The sequence below is a fragment of the Entelurus aequoreus genome, linkage group LG03 (assembly GCF_033978785.1).
Source record: "Entelurus aequoreus isolate RoL-2023_Sb linkage group LG03, RoL_Eaeq_v1.1, whole genome shotgun sequence".
Taxonomy (NCBI): Eukaryota; Metazoa; Chordata; class Actinopteri; order Syngnathiformes; family Syngnathidae; genus Entelurus; species Entelurus aequoreus.
Genome location: NC_084733.1, coordinates 40,701,866 through 40,724,189, shown reverse-complemented (window position 1 = coordinate 40,724,189; position 22,324 = coordinate 40,701,866). Strand labels below are relative to the sequence as shown.

General features: G+C 40.1%; 1 protein-coding gene across 3 annotated transcripts in view; it reads left to right on the top strand.

Moving 5' to 3' along the window:
- Positions 1–698: 698 nt before the first annotated feature.
- ldlrap1b (low density lipoprotein receptor adaptor protein 1b) overlaps positions 699–22,324 on the top strand; it is a 73,768-nt gene continuing 52,142 nt past the window's right edge. For 2 of the 3 annotated variants that reach the window (XM_062041803.1, XM_062041804.1), the window contains exon 1: positions 699–962. In XM_062041803.1, coding sequence (XP_061897787.1) covers positions 878–962 — 85 coding nt within the window. In that variant the 5' untranslated portion in view covers positions 699–877. The remainder of the gene's footprint in view (positions 963–22,324) is intronic. The other variant, XM_062041802.1, reaches the window with a different exon arrangement.

Here is a 22,324-nt window from a genome sequence, read left to right as displayed (position 1 = left end):
AAAAGTGGCTGGCTGGGTAACTTTTCAAAACCTGGTTAGAGCTTCAGAATCAGAATCATAAATACTTTATTAATCCCTGAGAGGAAAATAAGATTTTCAGCACAATCCCATTCAAGATCAGACAAACAAGATTACAGGGAGACAGAACAGGATCTCTGACGGGTCTGCCAACTTCAGGCGCCCCTTACAAAAAAGGTGAAATACAAATTGATTGATTGATTGATTGAGACTTTTATTAGTAGGTTGCACACAATTCACAGTGAAGTACATATTCCGTACAATTGACCACTAAATGGTAACACCCGAATACGTTTTTCAACGTGTTTAAGTCGGGGTCCACTTAAATTGATTGATGATACAGATATATACTATCATCATAATACAGTCATCACACAAGATAATCATCAGGGTATATACATTGAATTATTTACATTATTTAAAGGAGTTTTTTAGTCTATTAGTCCTGCACTTGGGATGATGTTGTATGCTTGCATGTTCGAAATAAACTCAAACTCAAACTCAAACTCAAACACATTTGTTTGAGTTTGCCATTAATGGGCACCGTACCACACATTGGAAGTGCGCGTGAGCGTCTATAATCATAAGCACCGCCCGCCCGGGATGCAAGCGTCCTCACTACAACCGCTCCCCTCACGTTTTTCCACAAGCGGACGTCACGCATATTATCCGATCAATTTGCATACGTGACACCGCCCAGGGGGCAGAGCGTGTTGATCCGCCATCGATCGAAACGCCGAGCGGAAGGAACGGGGGCACACCAACAGCTGAGAAAAGTTAAAGGAGGAGTGCCGCCGTTTCGATACACACTGTGAGGCTTGACGGGGGTTTGCCCCACTTTTTTTTTTCACACCGCGACATGGACGCTTTGAAATCCGCCGGAAGAGCGATAATACGCAGCCCCAGCATCGCCAAACAGTCGTGGGGAGGCGGCAGACATAAAAGTAAGTACATGTCACGTCCACTCGGCGTGCGTCCATCAACACAAAGTGTTAGCATGCGCTAACATCCCCGCCACCGAGCTAGCAGCGGCGCGTATCTTAAATGGCCAACGACACTTGTTGGCACTACTTTAAAGTCAAGCCTGGTTAACAAAGCACCGAACTGGAATAACTTGAGTGGGCAACGGAAGTGGTTTTGAACTTGACCTGTAGTTAGAAAATGAACTCCCGTTGAGTGAGGAGAAGCACGTTGACAGAACCCTGCCTAAAAAAAACATCTTACCGGCGCTATCATGTAATGTTTGTCCACGCACAACACAACTCTTGAAAGGTAGAAACCCGGTGTTTGCCTGCCACGTCACGTCCGAGCTTTACAACCGAGGTACAAGCTGGTGTTTCTGACATGGCAACCCACAGTTGCTAGGCGATTTACTAAAACGAGTGTGACTGAAATGAATGATTACTCAGCATGCTGCCTTTTTATTCAAGGTTTTTTTATTATCATGAAAACCACTTTTGGGTCCTGAGTCCTGACTCCAATGGCTTGGAGTGCACACAGCTGCCTCCATCCTTTTTTATGTATGTGCTCACACAAAGGGGAATGTCCCCTGCTTGACCCCTCCCCTACACAAATGGTGCACTTGGCAGCAAGATGTCAGACAGTGCAATCAATGCTTTGTGTGTGCGCTCCTCTACAGTGGCCGAATGTGCTGCAATGTCCAAAAGCTCCGGACTCCAGACACAGAAAGGACCCAACAAAACACAAATGCCTTAAAATAAATGCACAAGAAAATGTTCACACATGCCCCCCCCCCAAAACTCCGCACACAATACCCAAAACACATAGAATAGAATATAAAGTACTTTATTGATCCCTGGGGGAAATTCAGCACCACAGTTAGCTCACAATAAACACTTGGGTATTTTTTATGCGTGAATAATATAAATAGTCAATTATACCGCGTTATTCACATGCGAATAATATAAATACAGTCTGTTATACAGCATTATTCAAATGTGAATAATATAAATACAGTCTATTATACATTTAAGTACAGTCAAAAAGGAACATATGTGTTATACAATGTGCCTTTTATTGTCACTATACACAGGTACAATCAGAATCAGAAATACTTTATTAATCCCAGAGGGGAAATTGAAATTTTCAATACAATCCCATTCAAGATCAGACAAACATTACAGAGGGACAGAACAGGATCGCTGACGGGTCTGCCAACTTCCGGTGCCCCTTACAAAAATGGTGAGATACAGGTAAACAATGGGGGGGGGGTGTGTGAGGAAAAAAAAGCCTGGGCTCCTGGAGAGGGGGTCCAGACTGAGGCCAAGGGAAAAAACAACTCATAGCCATAGCACACTTTCCTCTTACATGTGTGTAAGAGGGAAACATCAAAGAACACAAAGGACATTAAAGACGTTAATAGAGCAGCGCTGATGCAACCAGCCACTTCTACGTACAGCTATGAATAAAAAGTAAAAACATATACACTGCGGTGGCCTCTGCGGTGTTCCACGCCATTGTCTGCTGGGGTGGAGGGAACATGGCCAGAGACAGGAGCAGACCCAACAAAGCAACCAAGAGAGCCGACTCCACACTCGGCCGCCCACCAACTCTCAGCCAGTGTCCAGTCTGCATGAATGAGCAAGGATGCGTCTAAGGAGACTGAGGTGTCCGATACCTGCTCATTCAGCCAAGACACTGTGAAGCCTGTCCGTCCCGGCGCTCAGTGCTAGCTCTGCAGCCCTGTCTCTTCATCTGCATCTGCTCCAGTCTCTCCAAAAGGACTCCGGTGTGGCAGAGACCCAGCAGCTGGTCTCCATGGCCAAAAGGCTCCCGGGAGGCAGATCCAGAAGTCCACAAAAAAGCACAGCAGAAGTCACGAAAGTGCCACCCCTTGTCACACAGTCCCAAAGGATCCCCAACCAAAAGGCAAAAAAATAAATAAATATATATATATAAGATATATGAAATGAGATTAAAAGCAACTCCAGTATCAGTGCAACAGTCTATAAATATGCAAAACATAGGAAGAAAAGAAAAATAGTGCAAAAGGAAATTAAGGTGCACAGTCCAGTCCTGAGAACGAATGTTCTGAATGTGTTGTTTAAACATTATACTACATACATATATACAGAAGCATTCAGACTGTGGGTGGAAAGTAAAAATTTCACTGTGTCTACATTAAAACATTCTTGTTCATACCGCATTAATATATGCTACTTTTAAACTTTCATGCAGAGAGGGAAATCACCACTAAGTCAATTTAGCAAAACTGTATTTATTAAACAGTTAAGCAGTGGCACAGACATTCATGTCATTTCCAAAACAGAAAGTGCAAGATTGTCAGACACATTTTAAAACAAGCTATTAGTGCACTTTTGTGCATGATGACACACAAGATATTTCAATAAGTGTCACATAAAAATGAGCTACATATCAAATAGTATATGTCCTACGGTGTTGATGTGGAAATAGTTGCTTCGGCATTTAGTTGGTGTGGCACCGAACGGAGATGTTGACATGTAAAGACATATTCCCGCTTGAAGCCAAATTCTTGGGAATTAATTATTCCTTCATTTGTTACCAGATTCACACTTTCTTCCTCTCGTATTACCACTCAAACCACACCGTTAGCTGTTAGCATCACAGCTAACGTTACCATGTCGCTACTTGTCTGCTCCGTGGGAGCGTGTGACGTTGCTCATGTGACAGTATATGACGTATGTAAGAAGGTGCACTTGTTTTAGTCTCTGTGAGAAGGAAAGACAGGAAAGAGTGAGAAACGCATGCAGTTTAATGCCCCACTGCTAAAAGCAACTGCGTGAGAACGTAGAACTATATCGCACAGAGACAAACCCGCGATATATCGATATATCGCCCAGCCCTACTCTGAGGAATACCAGACAGAGAGGTGTTTTTATTTTGAGCTATGTTCAAGGACCCCCGAACAGAGTGGGGTGCCACAACGTCTGCTAGAACACTATCCGTGTGGCATAAGAAACACAAAACATACTAAATAGCAGTGACGTGCAGTCAGGGGAGGCAGGTGAGGCGGGGCCTCACGTGCCATCATGGAAAGAAAAAAAATGTAAAAAGAAAATTTTTTTTTTAAATTGTTATATGTATCCAGTGATAATACTATAAAGTTATTTTCCATTTAACTTCACCAGTTTTAGATTATTTTTATTCAAAATCGCTGAATTTTCACATTTGCCGTTCAAATACTTAGAAGAGACTTGCGGTGAGTCACCAGCCAGTTGCGGCACGTCACTGAATTGAGCCTCGCCATGGATTGCGCAATGACTCTGCTAACTGCTGGCCTGCTGTGCAGTGAGACCGTATTGCTATATGAATTATACTATACATTTCCATAGTTTAGTTAGCTGAGGTATATAATGTACAGTGTATTTTGTCAACAACTGTATGTGTGTAACATATTTCTTGTGCTGAGCAATCATAAAACGGCTGCAAAAGACGCACTGTGTGAGGCTCGCAGTAATCCCGCCTCCTGGTGGTAGAGGGTGGTAGTGATCCCAGAGATCATTCTTGCGACCACTCAGCTGCAGAAGAAGTGACAACAAGCAGCAACAGTTCGCAGCGATCGTTTATTTTTTCCTCTTGCCTGGACTTTTAACATGGAGGATTACATATCTAAAATAAAACAGTTTTCTAAACTGGACTTTCAATCGAAGCAGGAGGTAATTAAAGGATCATCTCCATCGAGACAGAGAGACTTTTAAAACTGCAGAAAGATAAGGAAGACTTCTATAAAGAAGTTATCGATGCTTTTGTTCAAAAAGAGCTGCGCGTTGTTCTTAACTCAAAACGCTTGTATCTCAAATCAACGTCTCAAATTGAAATGATTTGAAATCAATGTAATTGGTGCTTCCCTCCTAAAACAATGCAATTTTAACATGAAACATGCCTTTTTAAAATAAGATTTAAATAAGAAATATTGTAAGAAAAACAAAACACTAGAATGTATTAGTACAGTACATTATTTACCTTGGAGAGTGGACTTATACGGTATCTCCTTAAAGCTGCTTCGCGGCCAAACATACCATAGTAGCTTTTCCATATTTTCATGGATAAAGGTCCGTCGTTTAGATATTGTTTTAAACATTCTTGGCTGGCATCACACTAATTCCCACTCAATTAACTGAGAGACAGCTCTTATCTCAAAACACGCTTAAATTGGAGTATTCTTAAATTGAGGTACCACTGTACCTGCCTGCTAACCAATCAGGAAAATATTCTGCGTGATAAAAAGTAGCTCAAACTGACCCAAGTGCAGGAGGACTAATATAATTTGTTTGGTGCCTTGGTGTTGGCATAAAAGACAGACATGATTTATTGTTTTACTTACCTAATTCTGACTGAATATAAAGGGATCAAAGATGAGGCAGTCTTTAAATTCCACACCATTAATTCATCACATTTGTCGTGCACCCTCCTTTGCACAATGTACAGTAGTACCTCAACTTACAAGCTTAACGTCGCTCATTGAAATGAATTGAAATCAATTTAATTAGTGCTTGGTCATGTTTTGATTGTTTCTATTTTTAATTAAATAAGTATCATCCGTTTGTTCTTCTCAGCACTGTCCTTCACGCTCACTTTCTTTCTTCCCATGGTTGGAAAATCAAAGTTATGTCAATCTTTAGCTAAAAGCTAATGCGAGCGAGTAACACCAGATGTTTTGGGCGGATCTTACTGCGACATTAGCTACGCCGACTAATGGCGGGAATGCTTGTAGCTCAAACCTTTGCTTGCAACACAAAGCATAACAATTTGCGAAGAGACAGCTCTTATCTCAAAACACTCTTAAGTCTGGGCACTCTTAAGTGCCGTTACAGGCGACTGTAACTGCCTTTTTATTTATGAAGTTGAGCCAAACTTTTGAGCACTTTCGAACCCTGTTCTTGGTTGTCATGAGATCTGCAGCCTAATCTTTGTTGGCGGCGGCTTTTTCTTACTGTCGGGTATTGAAACTCAGAATCAAAATAAAAAAATTTGAACGATTCCGGCAGAATCATATTACTAATCTCAGTTTCCTTCGATGCCAAACCCTCGTAGGGCTGCAGCTAACGATTATTTCAGTAATTGAGTTAATCTATCAATTAGACTAACCGGGTAAAACACACTTTATAGCCTCAATGTGTATTTTACTAAAAATAGTTAATTTTGATTTTGTGATAAATGCACATGATCAACATTGAAATTGCACTTTCATCATGTGTGCAAAAATAAAAAAAATAAAGAAAAAAACATGTTTAATAATATCAATCAAAGCTTTTTTCCTAACAGTGTGTTTTGAGTTTTGAATCTTTTCTGTGTTAGGAGCTTTTGGACGTTGCCCCTATTGACCACTGCACTCCTTCCCTGAGGCGAATGATGCATGTCTCTGTAGGGATCATCCACATCTAACCAGGCAGCGGTCAAAGAGCATAAAGACCAACAAATAACTGAAGCTGCAATGCTTAAGCAGCACCAATACAGCTGTGAGAAGCTCAGCATAGTACAAAAATATCGATTTCGCCCACTATGAATAAAAATATATCCAGTTTGTCTTCCATAGATTTCATGATGGCAATTCAAAATACCCCAAATAATTGTATGTGCGCGATGTCGATCATTTTTGGAGGATGAAAAATATGGAAACCTAGACTCTTAAATGTAGAAATATGTACTAGTTTTAAATGACGTGTTGCATAGGTTTGGGTTTAAAATGTAAAGCTTGCATGTTCACCCTTTCGCGGGGATTTGCTCAGGGTACTCTGGTTTCCTCCCATATTGCAAATATGGGCTAATTAGAGACTAAATTATCTATAGGGGTGAATGGTTTGTCTATATGTGCCTTCTGATCGACCGGCGACCAGTCCATGAGCTGCCCCACCTCTTACCCAATGTCAGTTATAAGATAGGCTCCACCTCACCCATTGGCCCTAATGAGGACATGCGGTATGCAAAAATGTATGTATGTATGTACGATCACGGTGTGTCCATAGATGTTGTCTATACATAAAAAAAAATAAAAAAATGACAAGACTAGCATGTACAATCTGTCTGCATTTATTTACTGAAATAACTGACATTTTAATGTAATGCTATTAGTGTGCCATGTCTCAAAATCTTTGAGAATGTTTGCAAGCCTGCTAGCAACCAAACTAAACCCAAACTAAGCTGGCAAGTGGAGACTTTCCTTTCTCAAAACACCCAACTCTTAGTTTTGTGCATTTTTTAGATTAGTGTGCTAGCTAGTGCTTAGCGGTGCTAGCTGTTAGCCGATTAGTGGCGTTAGTTGCTAGCTAGCGTTTAGCAGTGTTAGCTGCTAGGGAGCGACTGGTGGACTAGCTTTCGTCTCCAGTAAATTAGCTGTATCACCAGTCCGTAAGTTTAGAGGTTTGCGGTCATCAATCAGTTTTATGATGATTTTAATTTAATTTGAAATTGTAACACCGTAATAAATTGCAGGGTTTCTCCTACACTGCCAAAATACCTGTGGTGATAGGGGCGTGGCTATGGGCGGGGTCACCATGACGTCATCGAATAATCCTTAGTTTTAGTTTTTATCCTTAGTTTTATCCTGCTTCTAAATGTGTGTTTTAACTCCTGTGCAGCACTTTGTGAAACTTCTGTTTTCTAAAATGTGCTATATAAATAACGTCGATTGGATGGAGTTTGCATGTCCTCCCCGTGACTGCGTGGGTTCCCTCCGGGTACTCCGGCTTCCTCCCACCTCCAAAAACATGCACCTGGGGATAGGTTGTAAGGCAACACTAAATTGGCCCTAGTGTGTGAGTGTGAATGTTGTCTGTCTATCTGTGTTGGCCCTGCGATGAGGTGGCGACTTGTCCAGGGTGTACCCTGCCTTTCGCCCGATTGTAGCTGAGATAGGCTCCAGCACCCCCCGCCACCCCGAAGGGAATAAGCGGTAGAAAATGGATGGATGGATGGATTGGATAATCAATCAAAGTTTACTTATATAGCCCTTAATCACAAATGTCTCAAAGGGCCGCACAAGCCACAATGACATCAGATTCCACATCAGGGCAAGAAGAATAAAAATATTTTAAAAAAAATGTATATATACATCTAAGAACAAATGTTATTATTAATTATTTTTAAGATATATTTTTTTTCATAATTTTGCCATATTTTCAATAGTTTTTGCTTATTGTACAATGTACTTAGAACATTTTCCAAGTGTCATTCTTGAGACTTTTAATGACTTTTTTTTTAAAATTAAAAACGACTAGCAACAAATCTAATCTTCTTCTGGTGTTATTATAAAACGTAGTCTTGTTTAGAGATTCTTAACTTCTGTCCCTCGATTTCCCTGACGAAAGAGGCAAGTTATAGCAAACATGACGTCATACTTGCTTTGCGCTGCTCCAGTTGAACTTTCTTAAAAGCCGCCACTGTCCTTTTTAATATTTGCACATTTTCTAGATTGCTGTCCACGGGTGTATCTGGTAATGTTGACCTGGGCCGATAACAAGTTTTGCTTGACGATATATTTACCAAAAATTATTGCAGATAAACAATATTATTGCCATTATTTTTATCAGACCAAATTAACCAAATTAATTTAATGACACATAATAATAATACATGTATATTCTTTCAAATGCATGTTTTTCTTGCGTAATTTACATTGTAATTGAAATTAAAAAGTTTAAATCTCCAAGTTAAATAAACAAATGTTTATTCAATCTCTAGTTGAATAAACATTTCAACTAGAGGTGGGGGATAATAATCGATTTTTAGATGCATCGCACGTCGGAAATGGACGATTATAGGATCGATTATTAAACGTCAATAATCGATTTATTTAGTGTAAATAAAGTAATGCATACAGTTCTAAAATTTGGAAGACTGCAGCGAGCCACATCACAGAGAGATCCGACTAGCTCATTTATTATTGGGCACTTATGCACCAGTTTTGCACACATTTTCATTGATTTAATAAAGTGTTGACAAACAAAGTTGTACTTCAATATTGAACATGTAGGCAGACGTCTAGTTGTACAGTACTTAAGTTAGGACCGTATTAAACAAAAGTGCAAAGTAACAATATAAACACTACAGTTTAAACAGATGTATTAACAGGTCATATGCAAATCAAAATTAAGTTTGGCAGATTCCGAGTGAGGAACACCAACATAACATGACAACATGACAACACTTTTAAAAATGCTAGTTTTATAACAGTCTTAAATGGCAGCATTTCTGTGGCAATGTATTTAACCACACTTTTTGTGAGCGTACACTATTTTGTTTACACTGACGGTGACTGACCTGTGACCTTGATTCGTCACCAAACGCGAAGTGAGTGCCAAGTGAGTTTGGACTGTAGAGTGGTTGTATTTCGAGTGGCCGTTGTTGTATTCGCGCACATTCTGCAAACTGGCTCATCTGTGTTGATAGGCTCATCTTGTTCCAAATGGTTTTGTGATTATTTTGTCCATGTTAGCTGCTACTTGCCAACTTAATCAAAATTAATTTTGGCAGATTCCGAGTGAGGAACACCGACGTGACATGACAACATGACAGCACTTTAAAAAATGCTGCACTGTGTGATGCTAACGGGCCAGCAGCGTCAAAGACACTTAATGAGGACAAACTATGGTACAAACGCACGTAGCTGCTAAAAGCGACGAAAAGCGTGAAAGCTCTATAAGCATGCACATGGCAACTTATTGACGCTGGAAACTTTACCGACGATAATTTTCATTTATCGTAGGTTAATTGACTTATCGAATATCGGAAACTTTACCGACGATAATTTTCATTTATCGTAGGTTAATTGACTTATCGAATATCGGCCCAGGCCAATGGTTACGTCCACATCGCAGACATGCTGACAACGCTCCACACAATGGCGTGGGTCTTGTTTACATCTGGGTCCGGCAGCACTTTTTTCAGGAATCAGTCTTATTTTGGTGGTCGAGTTTTCGGTACATCACTTGTCAATAGTGCGCAAATAGTAGGCTATAAATATATAACCATTCAAACTGTAGCGACCTGCTGGTGGTAATGTTTAATGTGTGTGTGGTTTGGATTTAATGTCAGTTTTTCCCATGCTTGCAAACCCAACATCCGTGCCTGAAAAGTGATTGGCGGAGAATGAGGAAGTGTTGTTGCATGTTCGGCGGGGAAGCGCGGACTCATGGAGACGAAATTGTGTACACGGGAGGTAAAACCTGTTGGAATTGTACTATTTGTTATCATAAGATTGGTAATAGAAGTTAAGAATAGCGTCTGACTTTGTGTAATTTCTTCTGGGGGCTACAATATATTATATTACTTTAATTTGTTTTCATGTAAAAAAATTACTTATTTTCAAGGTGTGACGGTGATAAAATGGCGTGGCGGTCCGCCATATTCAATTACATTAAGGGGAAACCCTGAATTATCATGCCAATCATTATTACCATTGCATTTATGATTTTGAGTGTGTCAAACTTACTAAAATCAAGATTTTGCAATTGCTCAAATAAATTTGTATCCTTAAAAACATATCTATAACAACTATAGAATTATGAACATGTTTTATATACCACTGATATTACAGTAATATAAAAGAAAAATAATTATCTACAGGCAAAATACTGAACTGAATGGCGCCACAGACGTGCTTGTCGGTACTTACATTGTCAGAATTGTGTCGGAATGTTTGAATTTCAGGGGATTAAACCCGACGAGGTGAGCGTCTTGGCGATCTCCCTCCTGATATTTCCACAATGCACGTTTTGCAGATCGCTGTTTGTGGGTTTGTCTCGGATACAGTATATTGAAGTACTTCCACACCACAGACATATTGTTAAAAATTCTGCTGGCCAAAATGTTGGTGCACTACTAATACCAGCAGTCAATTATATTCCTATGTCACATATACATAGACTATGTTACATGTTGTTTGGATGTGCAACAGCTCCAGGAGAAACAGATTGTAGTTACTGACTCTGTTTGACAAAGTGTTAGTGAAGTGAAAGGACTTCTAATAAAATAAGCATCATAACATGTGCTTCATGCTTTGTCATCTCTAACTTAGGTGAAAATACTGTATTACTTTTTTATTCTGGCCTGTATTTCTAACATGTATTTTTTTTCTTGCATCATCTATCATTTGAGGCAAAGTCTTGAACTTGTGTAAGAGTATTATTGCCCCCCGCCCGCATGTGTGGGCCTGGCCTTGTCAAAGGAGAAAATTCCCTTCTCTGGCATCCATCAGAACTGCATTCCTTGTTTTCCACTGTAAGTGTGGGATTGCAGCAGCTTGGACTTTTGTTTTCATCCAACTGTCTATTTCTCGTAAATGATTACTGACTCCCATGTCGCAATTTGACACTTGAGCAGACTTGTGTCGCTTTGTGGTAAAAAATGTGACAATATTGTCATTTCCTGCCTTTTTTTAACTGTTCAGTTGGGTTTTGACATGCTGCTGCATTTACATTTTTCTTCACTGCCCTACACTTAACACAACCAAAATTTCCCATGATTATAAAGATATTTTTCAGCTATGCGTGCTCTGCTGTACTGAAATTAGTGGGAAGCAGGGAAACGCGTGTATTGCTTCCCAAGGCTTTGGTGAATCAAGGAGATAGGTTGTCAATATTTAAATAGAGACATCAGGCTATTTGCTTCACTAAAAACCTTGTTATATGAAAACTTAAAGGCCTACTGAAAGCCACTACTACCGACCACGCAGTCTGATAGTTTATATATCAATGATGAAATCTTAATATTGCAACACATGCCAATACGGCCGGGTTAACTTATAAAGTGACATTTTAAAATTCACGGGAAATATCCGGCTGAAACATCGCGGTATGATGACGTATGCGCGTGACGAAGTCCGAGTAACGGAAGTTATGGTACCCCGTAGAATCCTATACAAAAAGCTCTGTTTTCATTTCATAATTCCACAGTATTCTGGACATCTTTTGCAATTTTTTTAATGAACAATGAAGGCTGCAAAGAAGACAGTTGTAGGTGGGATCAGTGTATTAGCAGCGGACTACAGCAACACAACCAGGAGGACTTTGTTGGAGCGCTAGCCGCGCTAGCCGCGCTAGCCGCCGACTTCACCTTGACTTCCTACGTCTCCGGGCCGCCAAACGCATCGGGTGAAGTCCTTCGTCCTTCTGCCGATCGCTGGAACGCAGGTGAGCACGGGTGTTGATGAGCAAATGAGGGCTGGCTGGCGTAGGTGGAGAGCTAATGTTTTTAGCATAGCTCTGTGCAGTCTGGTTGCTAAGTTAGCTTCAATGGCGTCGTTAGCACAGCATTGTTAACCTTCGCCAGCCTGGAAAGCATTAACCGTGTATTTACATGTCCACGGTTTAATAGTATTGTTGATTTTCTATCTATACTTCCCGTCAGGGGTTTATTTCTTTTGTTTCTATATGCAGTTAAAGCAAGATGCTATCACGTTAGCTCGTAGCTAAAGCATTTCGCCGATGTATTGTCGTGGAGATAAAAGGCACTGAATGTCCATTTCGCGTTCTCGACTCTCATTTTCAAGAGGATTTAGTATCCGAGGTGGTTTAAAATACAAATCTGTGATCTACAATAGAAAAAGGAGAGTGTGGAATCCAATGAGCCAGCTTGTACCTAAGTTACCTAAGTTTCCATGCACTAAATTAGTCTGGTTTGTAGTTTGTTTTTTGGATTTTCACACCCAGTGTCCATGCACTCTCTCGAATGTGATTATTGGCCATACGCTATGTGCCTCCTGTATGTACACTGAGGGGCGCTTATTTTTGTTTAGCATGGATAAATGTATTGCTTTTCTGGTTGACCTTTTACCGCACACCAAAACAGGTCATCTTTGCGACTCTTCACAAGTCAACAGCCCAGTTCTTGTTCTACTTGAAGTCTTCTGTAATATTGGCACATATTACGTCTCTAAAGACTATGCTGATGTTAAATAGCAGACAGCATCAAGAAATTATCAGAGATTGCGCCACGAACATGACACTACTACCAAGAATGGATGCGGGTCCCAAGCAAAGACTGGTGGTAGAGAGTTGTTTTAAAGGAATTTTCGGACGGAAAATGGAAATAAAACTTTAGAATGTCTCGAAGTTCACTCATTAAGCTCTGTGTATTGATGGAATAGCTTTAAGTCCAAAGATCTAAATCCATTTTTGAACGAAGTAACTAAAATGTGTTTCTATTAGAGCTGTAGCAAATCCAACCATTATGTAGCATGGTCTGTGTATATGCAGCACAGCAATGTAACGATTACTGGTATATCACCGAAACAACAGTAGCAAATGATGTACCGGTAAGCAGATAAGATAATGTAAGCAGATAAGATAAGGATAAGACCTAATAGATTGGGAACATTTAAACTTTTTTTTTTACTTGAATTCAGATCTTTTTTTTGCTCAAAACTTGGTAACACTTTTATCTAAAGTATAGTCAGGGTTTATTTTAAGGGAAATTTACCGTTCTGAGTTTCACTCATCTTTGCACTGACGTACACATTAACCTGATCACTGACCGTATAAACATCCGCGGTTAAGCTAAAGGAGCATGTACGGTCAAAATAAATTGGGTCATTATTCTACGTTTATACAGGAATAATGCGATAATCTTTTGTGATTAATCACACTTGTTATTTTTGACAGGCCTAATTTTTATACATGTCTGCCTCACAATACGAAGGTCCTGAGTAGTCGTGAGTTCAATCCCGGGCTCGGGATCTTTCTGTGTGGAGTGTGCATGTCCTCCCCGTGACTGCGTGGGTTCCCTCCGGGTACTCCGGCTTCCTCCCACCTCCAAAGACATGCACCTGGGGATAGGTTGATTGGCAACACTAAATTGGCCCTAGTGTGTGAATGTGAGTGTGAATGTTGTCTATCTGTGTTGGCCCTGAGATGAGGTGGCGACTTGTCCAGGGTGTACCCCGCCTTCCGCCCGATTGTAGCTGAGATAGGCTCCAGCGCCCCCCGCGACCCCGAAGGGAATAAGCGGTAGAAAATGGATGGATGGATGGATCTCTAGGAGCACCATTAGTTGCACAAAGCATATCAAGGTGGTACTCAACTTTTTACCATATTCACTTAAACATTGCCTCATGAATGATGGCGATGGCATCAGTGATTTCTGCTTTGAATGTTGAAGATCCGGGTGAATTGAGTATTTATTTATCTGTCTATCTTTTTTCATCACATGATATATTTAACATGACCCAATACAAATAAATTCAAGGAACTAAGTCAATCTGGAGAGCGAGGTGCCCAAGAAATTGGGCCATCCCCGTCATTAAATGGAACCAATGTTATCAACCGGGCATCTGGAAAAATACAAATGAAAAACTTTAATAACCACTGAGTACACTGTACTGCTAAAAGTACTGAGTACATGCTAGGCAGAAATGAAGATTGCTCCTTTATCCAGCTAGATAGTCATCTTTGATTTATAGCCCTGTTGTACCCCGCCTTCCGCCCGAATGCAGCTGAGATAGGCTCTAGCACCCCCCGCTACCCCAAAAAGGGACAAGTGGTAGAAAATGGATGGATGGATGTTCTCCAACTGAGCGGAAATATATTTTTTGTCTTGTATTTATGTCTTGTATTATCTGACACAGTAGAATAATATGATGCTTCTCAACTGTTACACCAATAAACATGCATGCTGGGACTTAATTGCCTAGGAAAGGAGTTTATCTTATTAATTTGCCAGCATTCACATGTTGAAAGATCTCCATGAAGAAGTCCTGATACAACATGGCAAACCAGTTTACCATACTGGTCAGAAATAATTAATGTAAGCTCCTTTAACCATATGTGTAGACATATGGCCGGTGTGACCTGTAGCCTCTTTTTCACTGACATATCTTGCTTCGTCAGTGGATAAAAGCCAGCTGAGGCCACCAGGCAAAGCTATAAATCACAATTATATTTATTTATACAGCCTAATGAGCATGAACACGCCAAGTTAAACACACATGCAGCATTAAACCTGGTTCATTTTTTGGCTTTGATGCCCTGAATGGAAGTTGGGAAAATAGTTCATATAGCTTAGCCAATAGTGGCTGTCGTGCAGCTTTAGGATTAAACTCCAAAAGTTTGTCAAGGGGACATTTTCCTTTGACATTATATTAACTTCTGAAAGCTGCTGTTTTTTTCATGGCAGTTCCACCAGTATAGACTAAATACTAGTTATGAAACTAATTACATACATCATCTTAATAAGGTATCTCAGCAACCTTTGAAATTAATCAGTGGTATTTGTGTTTCTAACATGCAATTGTAGGGCTAAACTGATGACTACGCTAAAGGATAGACCCTAACTCTGATTCCATCTGTTCTACTGTTCATCTTTCATTATAATTCATTAGTGGTAGGTGCGTGCCTATACATTTTACAATTTAAAATGTCTTTAATAAATATGTGTGAGTAGGGGTGTAACGGTACGTGTATTTGTATTGTACCATTTCGGTACGGTTCGGAGGTGTACCGAACGAGTTTCCACACGGACATATTAAGTAGCGCACCGCACGTTGTCTAAACAATGCACACCGAGGCACAACACACGGCATGCTAGCAGCGACCGGGCTACGACAACATGTAAAAGCCAGAGCTTGAAGACCCTCCTGCCTCGTTAAGATCTCCCGTTTGGGAACACTTTGGCTGCGCGATACAACAATGGAGGATGGAGGTTTGCCGACATTGTTCAGCAGCTGCTTCTGACAACACGTCAAACATGCTTACCCATTTGAAGCGTCACCACCGCATTCAAGCAGCCTCTCCTCGGCGAGTCAGGCAGGGCTAAAGCAATAACAAATGTTTTTATAGCAGCAGATTTAAGACCATATTGCATTAGAAACTAGATTTTGACCCACTTCTGTGGTGGAAGAACAATAAGCCCATATATCCTCTTACTGCCAAGTTAGCCAGGCTGGGGGGGAAAAGAAAAGTTCATTTGAGGCTGAGTTGACTTGAAACTATTTAATGTTGCACTTTTTATATGTAGAAGAAAAGTTTTGTCATTTTATTTAATCTGAGCAACAACTTGAGGCAGTTTAATGTTGATTAACGTTGACCACGACTTAAACTAGTTGAAAAACTTATTCGGGTGTTACCATTTAGTGGTCAATTGTACGGAATATGTACTGTACTGTGCAATTTACTAAGAAAAGTCTTAATCAATCAATCAATCAATCAAATCAAAAAAAGCACTTTATATGTAGAAAGGTTTTGTTAAGAAACCATTCTGAGCCTTATCTTATTTAGTTTTTGTTTTATATATGTTGACCACGTTAATCCTGGCAATGGACCCTGTGTGTATACAGTATGTATGTTATGCCATTGTTTACAAATTTGGTAAATAAATAACCAAAAAAAAAATATTTTGTTGTTTTCTTACTGTACCGGATTTTGCTTTTATTTGGCTTTAATTTAGCTTATTGGCTTCCTTCGTCATAAGGAGGGTTTTTTTGAATTATAATAACGGATAATCACTAGAGATGGGGGAAATAATCGATTTTTAGATGCATCGCAGTTCGGACATGGATGATTATAGAATCGATTAGTAAACGTCGATAATCGATTTATTTATTGTAAATAAAGTAAAGTAGACAGTTCTAAAATTTGGCCGACTGCAGCGAGCCACATCACAGAGAGATCTGACAAGCTAATTTATTATCGGGCACTTATGGTCCAGGTTTGCACACATTTTAATTGATCTAATAAATGTGGAAATTAATTGAATTGTTTCTTTTTTTTACAGTTGCAAGTGATAAACGCTTATTTAGTGAAACAAAAATAAATGTAAGACATCAACAATATACATAAATTAAAGATGTATCAATAATTGATTTTTAATCGAATCGTAGCTCCTAAATCGTAATCGAATCGTGAGGTGCCCAAAGATTCCCATCTCTAATAATTACAACACTATTTTTGCAAATGCTGTTCCAAAATATGAGTTAAACATTAATGTCAAACTAACAAAGGTTTGGAGTGGGAAGAATGAGGGAGGAAATACGGGAGCCATAGTGTATATAATGGTGCCTCGGTGCAGTATTAATTTCATTTGTAATTTTATTCGTATTTAGTTTTGTAACGTTACCCATAGCTGGGATCTGCTGTACATGAAAAGTCATTATGTTAAGAGTTAAAATTCTCATCAGGTTAATGTAGGAGTTTAAGATTATCAGACAACAACTATTTGTGTAGGCTCCAGCCACCCCTGCCACCCAAAGAAGAACAAGCGGTAGAAAATTGATGGATGGATTTATGGATGAACTTTTATTTGTCATGGAGTCACCACTTTCCCCTTATCCTTTGTAGAACTTGTTACTCAAGCGTGTGGTACATGGGTATGCTGGGGGTGTGGGGCTGTGACAGGTTTGGCCAGTGGACAGTATTGAGGCTTAGTTGATGAAGCAATCTGCTGGTCATCCCTCTCCCTAACCCTGATAAACATGTCCTTCAGGTAAGACTTGCTTTTATTTTTAACGCTTCCTCTCAAAATATTTCCCAAAGAACATTTTTAAACATTAAAACACTATAGACACTGCTCAGTTTGTACTCTTGAGTGTCAACCTAGATTCAATTGCATTGTAGTTGTGTAAAATGGGATGAAAATATGAAGTCCCAATGTAGGCTTGCTGTGTTTCTAAATGTAAAACATTGTTTCAAACTGAAATGACACACATTCATTAAATCCCAAGGAATGAAGGGTAATTATTTTGATAAACATTTCTCAACCCTTTGTCGAATGTCCTATTTCTAAATATATAATGCAAGATGATGAGTGAGGTAGTTCATTTGGTTTGGAGCACACAGAAGATGTCACCCGGACCCACAGTTTACAGTCACGTCAGTAATTGTAATTGTGAAACCTTCAAACATGGTGTTACCACCTGAGGGTCAAACATATTAAATGATAAATAAATGATAAATGGGTTATACTTGTATAGCGCTTTTCTACCTTCAAGGTACTCAAAGCGCTTTGACAGTATTTCCACATTTACCCAATCACACACACATTCACACACTGATGGCGGGAGCTGCCATGCAAGGCGCTAACCAGCAGCCATCAGAGGCAAAGGGTGAAGTGTCTTGCCCAAGGACACAACGGACGTGACTGGGAAGGTAGAAGGTGGGAATTGAACCCCAGTAACCAGCAACACTCCGATTGCTGGCACAGCCACTCTACCAACTTCGCCATATTCAAGAGAACACAGGAGACAAAGTTCAAGTGAACTTATTTTGTTCAACATTGACTACCAAAAGAACTCACCAAACCTTCCCGTGTCCCAAAGAAAATACCTGATAAGGTGGCCCAAAAGAACAAAAGGCGTTCAAGCCAATCCTATACAGGGCCGTCAACCCGTCACCACACCGCTTCCTCTAACAATCCAAATGAAACCTAGCTGCATGAAGTTTCTTGTGGCTTTTTATATTGGAGGTTTTCCACTGACCCTAAATTTCTATTTGGCTTCTAGTTTGCTATGTGGGATCTGAGCCGAGGATGTCGTTGTGGCTTGTGCAGCCCTTTGAGACACTCGTGATTTAGGGCTGTATAAATATGCTTTGATTGATTGATTGATTGATAATATGCAGTTCATTAAGATGTTTTAATGTAGTGAAGTTTGTAGTTAAGTGTGACTATTCATAGTGATCTTTTAGGTTTCAGTTTCTGTTCTGTATCTTATTCATCTCTCTGATTTATTATCATGATTCTTGTTGCAACTTGCAAGTACATTACATTCTGGCCTTAACCGGTCATCGGCTCTAATCCTCGACAGGCAGGAACACACATTCCACTTGACTCTCTTTTTTCACATTGCTGTTTCAGAGTGGATTTAACAGACTCTGAGAATTACGTGTCCAAGTTTTTTTACTTAGACACTGGCTGTAAGACTCTCCTCCTCTACACATTTTATAAATTGTTTAGGATGCAGATGGCTTCACATTCATGCAGGACATTTTTTTTAAATTTTGGGGTGTTTTTGTTAACATGGACATGTGAGAACGTCCCAATCCTGCTGCTATTGAGGATGAAATGTAAGGGGCATTTAGGTACCTAAGGATACAGGCTGGTCATAACTGACTGCATCTTACTTTGTATTGATTGTTCTCTGAGTTGGTCTGCCTGTTTCTGTAGTAATGTTTTATTTGTCTTACAAAAAGCCATAGACACAGTAAACCATTTCCTGTATCCTTTCTTTAACAAATATCAATGAACAATAGTGGTAGGTCAGCCTTTGTACACACCACATACAGCAAGAGTTGCCCCATGTGTATCAACACACTTCTCACTTTGACTGTTAATCTCCTCAAGAAGTGATGCTTGTTATTTGTGACATGCACTGGGATTAGTAGAACATGATTATACATAACAGACGACTGATAGAGACACAAAATAGGTTGCAATAGAATTTCAAGACTTTTTGGAGCATAATTAAATACATTTTCCAGTCTAGAATATTTTTCTGCTGTGTCTGTATGTGCCTCCAGGTATCTTGTCGTGTCAGCAGTTTCTAAATTAACCCAGTGTCCTAATTGGGATTTAAAAATGCTGGAATATGTTTTGGATTGTTGTTTTTTAGTTAGGAAGCCATATCACAGTAAAAGCTGGTTGCTTTTCCCTAAGAAATATTGAAGGAAGCATATATTACTTTGGTAACTAGTTGTTATCGTCGTCATAATAATTGTATTTTTTTAGCACTCCTTATCATAGTAATTACCTCCCTGCTTGACACTCAGCATCAAGGGTTGGAATTGGGGGTTAAATCACCAAAAATGATTCCCGAGCGCGGCCACCGCTGCTGCTCACTGTTCCCCTCACCTCCCAGGGGGTGATCGAGGGTGATGGGTCAAATGCAGAGAATAATTTTGCCACACCTAGTGTGTGTGTGACAATCATGGGTAGTTTAAGTTTTAACTTTAAAGTAAGTTAGAAATACTGACCTTGGGCCTGTGTGCCACTTAAAGGCCTACTGAAATGATTTTTTTTTATTTAAACGGGGATAGCAGATCTATTCTATGTGTCATACTTAATCATTTCGCTATATTGCCATATTTTTGCTGAAAAGATTTAGTATAGAAAAACGACGATAAAGATCGCAACTTTTGGTGTCTGACAAAAAAAAGCCTTGCCCCTACCGGAAGGAGCGTGACGTAGTCAGCTGAACATTTCCACAAATTCCCTATTGTTTACAGTGATGGCGGCCAGAAGTGAGAGCGATTCGGACCGAGAAAGCGACGATTTCCCCATTAATTTGAGCGAGGATGAAAGATTCGTAGATGAGGAACGTTAGAGTGCAGTTCAAGACATATCTTTTTTCGCTCTGACCGTAACTTAGGTACAAGCTGGCTCATTGGATTCCACACTCTCTCCTTTTTCTATTGTGGATCACGGATTTGTATTTTAAACCACCTCGGATACTATATCCTCTTGAAAATGAGAGTCGAGAACGCGAAATGGATATTCACAGTGACTTTTATCTCCACGACAATACATCGGTGAAACACTTTAGCTACAAGCTAACGTGATAGCATCGTGCTTTAACTGCATAAAGAAACAAAAGAAATAAACCCCTGACTGGAAGGATAGATAGAAAATCAACAATACTAATAAACCGTGGACATGTAAATACACGGTTAATGCTTTCCAGGCTGGCGAAGGTTAACAATGCTGTGCTAACGACGCCAATGAAGCTAACTTAGCAACCGGACCTCACAGAGCTATGCGAAAAACATTAGCTCTCCACCTACGCCAGCCAGCCTTCATCTGCTCATCAACACCCGTGCTCACCTGCGTTCCAGCGATCGACGGTGCGACGAAGGACTTCACCCGATCACAGATGCGGTTGGCGGCCCGTAGACGTAGGAAGTCAAGGTGAGGTCACCGGCTAGCGCGTCTGCTCTCCAACAAAGTCCTCCGGTTGTGTTGCTGTAGTCCGCCGCCGCTGCTAATACACCGATCCCACCTACAACTTTCTTCTTTGCAGCCTTCATTGTTCATTAAACAAATTGCAAAAGATTCACCAACACAGATGTCCAGAATACTGTGGAATTATGAAATGAAAACAGCTTTTTGTATAGGATTCTACGGGGTACCAATACTTCCATTTAACTCACTACGTCACACGCATACGTCATCATACCGAGACGTTTCAGCCGGATATTTCCCGGGAAATTTAAAATTGCACTTTATAAGTTAACCCGGCCGTATTGGCATGTGTTGCAATGTTAAGATTTCATCATTGATATATAAACTATCGGCGTGGCGCAGTTGGGAGAGTGGCCGTGCCAGCAACCTGAGGGTTCCTGGTTCAATCCCCACCTTCTACCAACCTCGTCACGTTCGTTGTGTCCTTGAGCAAGACACTTCACCCTTGCTCCTGATGGGTCGTGGTTAGGGCCTTGCATGGCAGCTCCCGCCATCAGTGTGTGAATGTGTGTGTGAATGGGTGAATGTGGAAATAGTGTCAAAGCGCTTTGAGTACCTTGAAGGTAGAAAAGCGCTATATAAGTATAACCCATTTACCATTTATCAGACTGCGTGGTCGGTAGTAGTGGGTTTCAGTAGGCCTTTAAAGGTATCCTGAGAGTGGCGCTAATACAAGACAAGCCAACCTACTGCATTATTGGCAATGTGCGTGATTCTGAGAAAATGTCAAATGAAAACTTCACATGGTGATATTCATATACTGTTTGCAGGGCTCCCACCAGCTCGCCAATACACCTGTGGTGGTGGGGGCGTGGCCAATATGATGTCATCATAATTTGTATAATTGTTAAAGATGCATATATTGTCTTTAAAAAGGCTAAAAGATGGTGTACACACATTTAAAAACACATCTGTGTTATTAGTAACTACTTTCGTAATATCAACATATATTTTTTCTTATCGTATTGTTATTATTGTTTAATGTAACACAGTCCGTATACCAGTTGCGGCTGCTTGTCTTTAAGTTGGAGAAGCTAATTTTTATTTACTCTCTCAACACAGTCTCTCCAATAACCGATAAAATATATAAAGATGTTAGATTTTACGAAGAAAGGATTGAGAGATTCTCCATATCAACACGGAACAACAGAATTAAACTTGAAAAATGCGCTTGCAGTGGCTTATATTTTAAGATTGCCGATTTGCTCATTTTGTTGTCAATCAAAAATAGATTTAGCCTCAGACAGACCATCCAATCATCATGTGGAAGCCTGGTTTCCAGGCCAGCTGAGCTGAAGCCACTTTCCATTTACTTCCACAGACGCTTAGCCTCTGTGGGCGGGACAAGGCCGATAACCGATTTTTGGAGCCATTATTAATTTGCAGTAAAATCAAGCGAAACATGAATAGTATACATCAACTG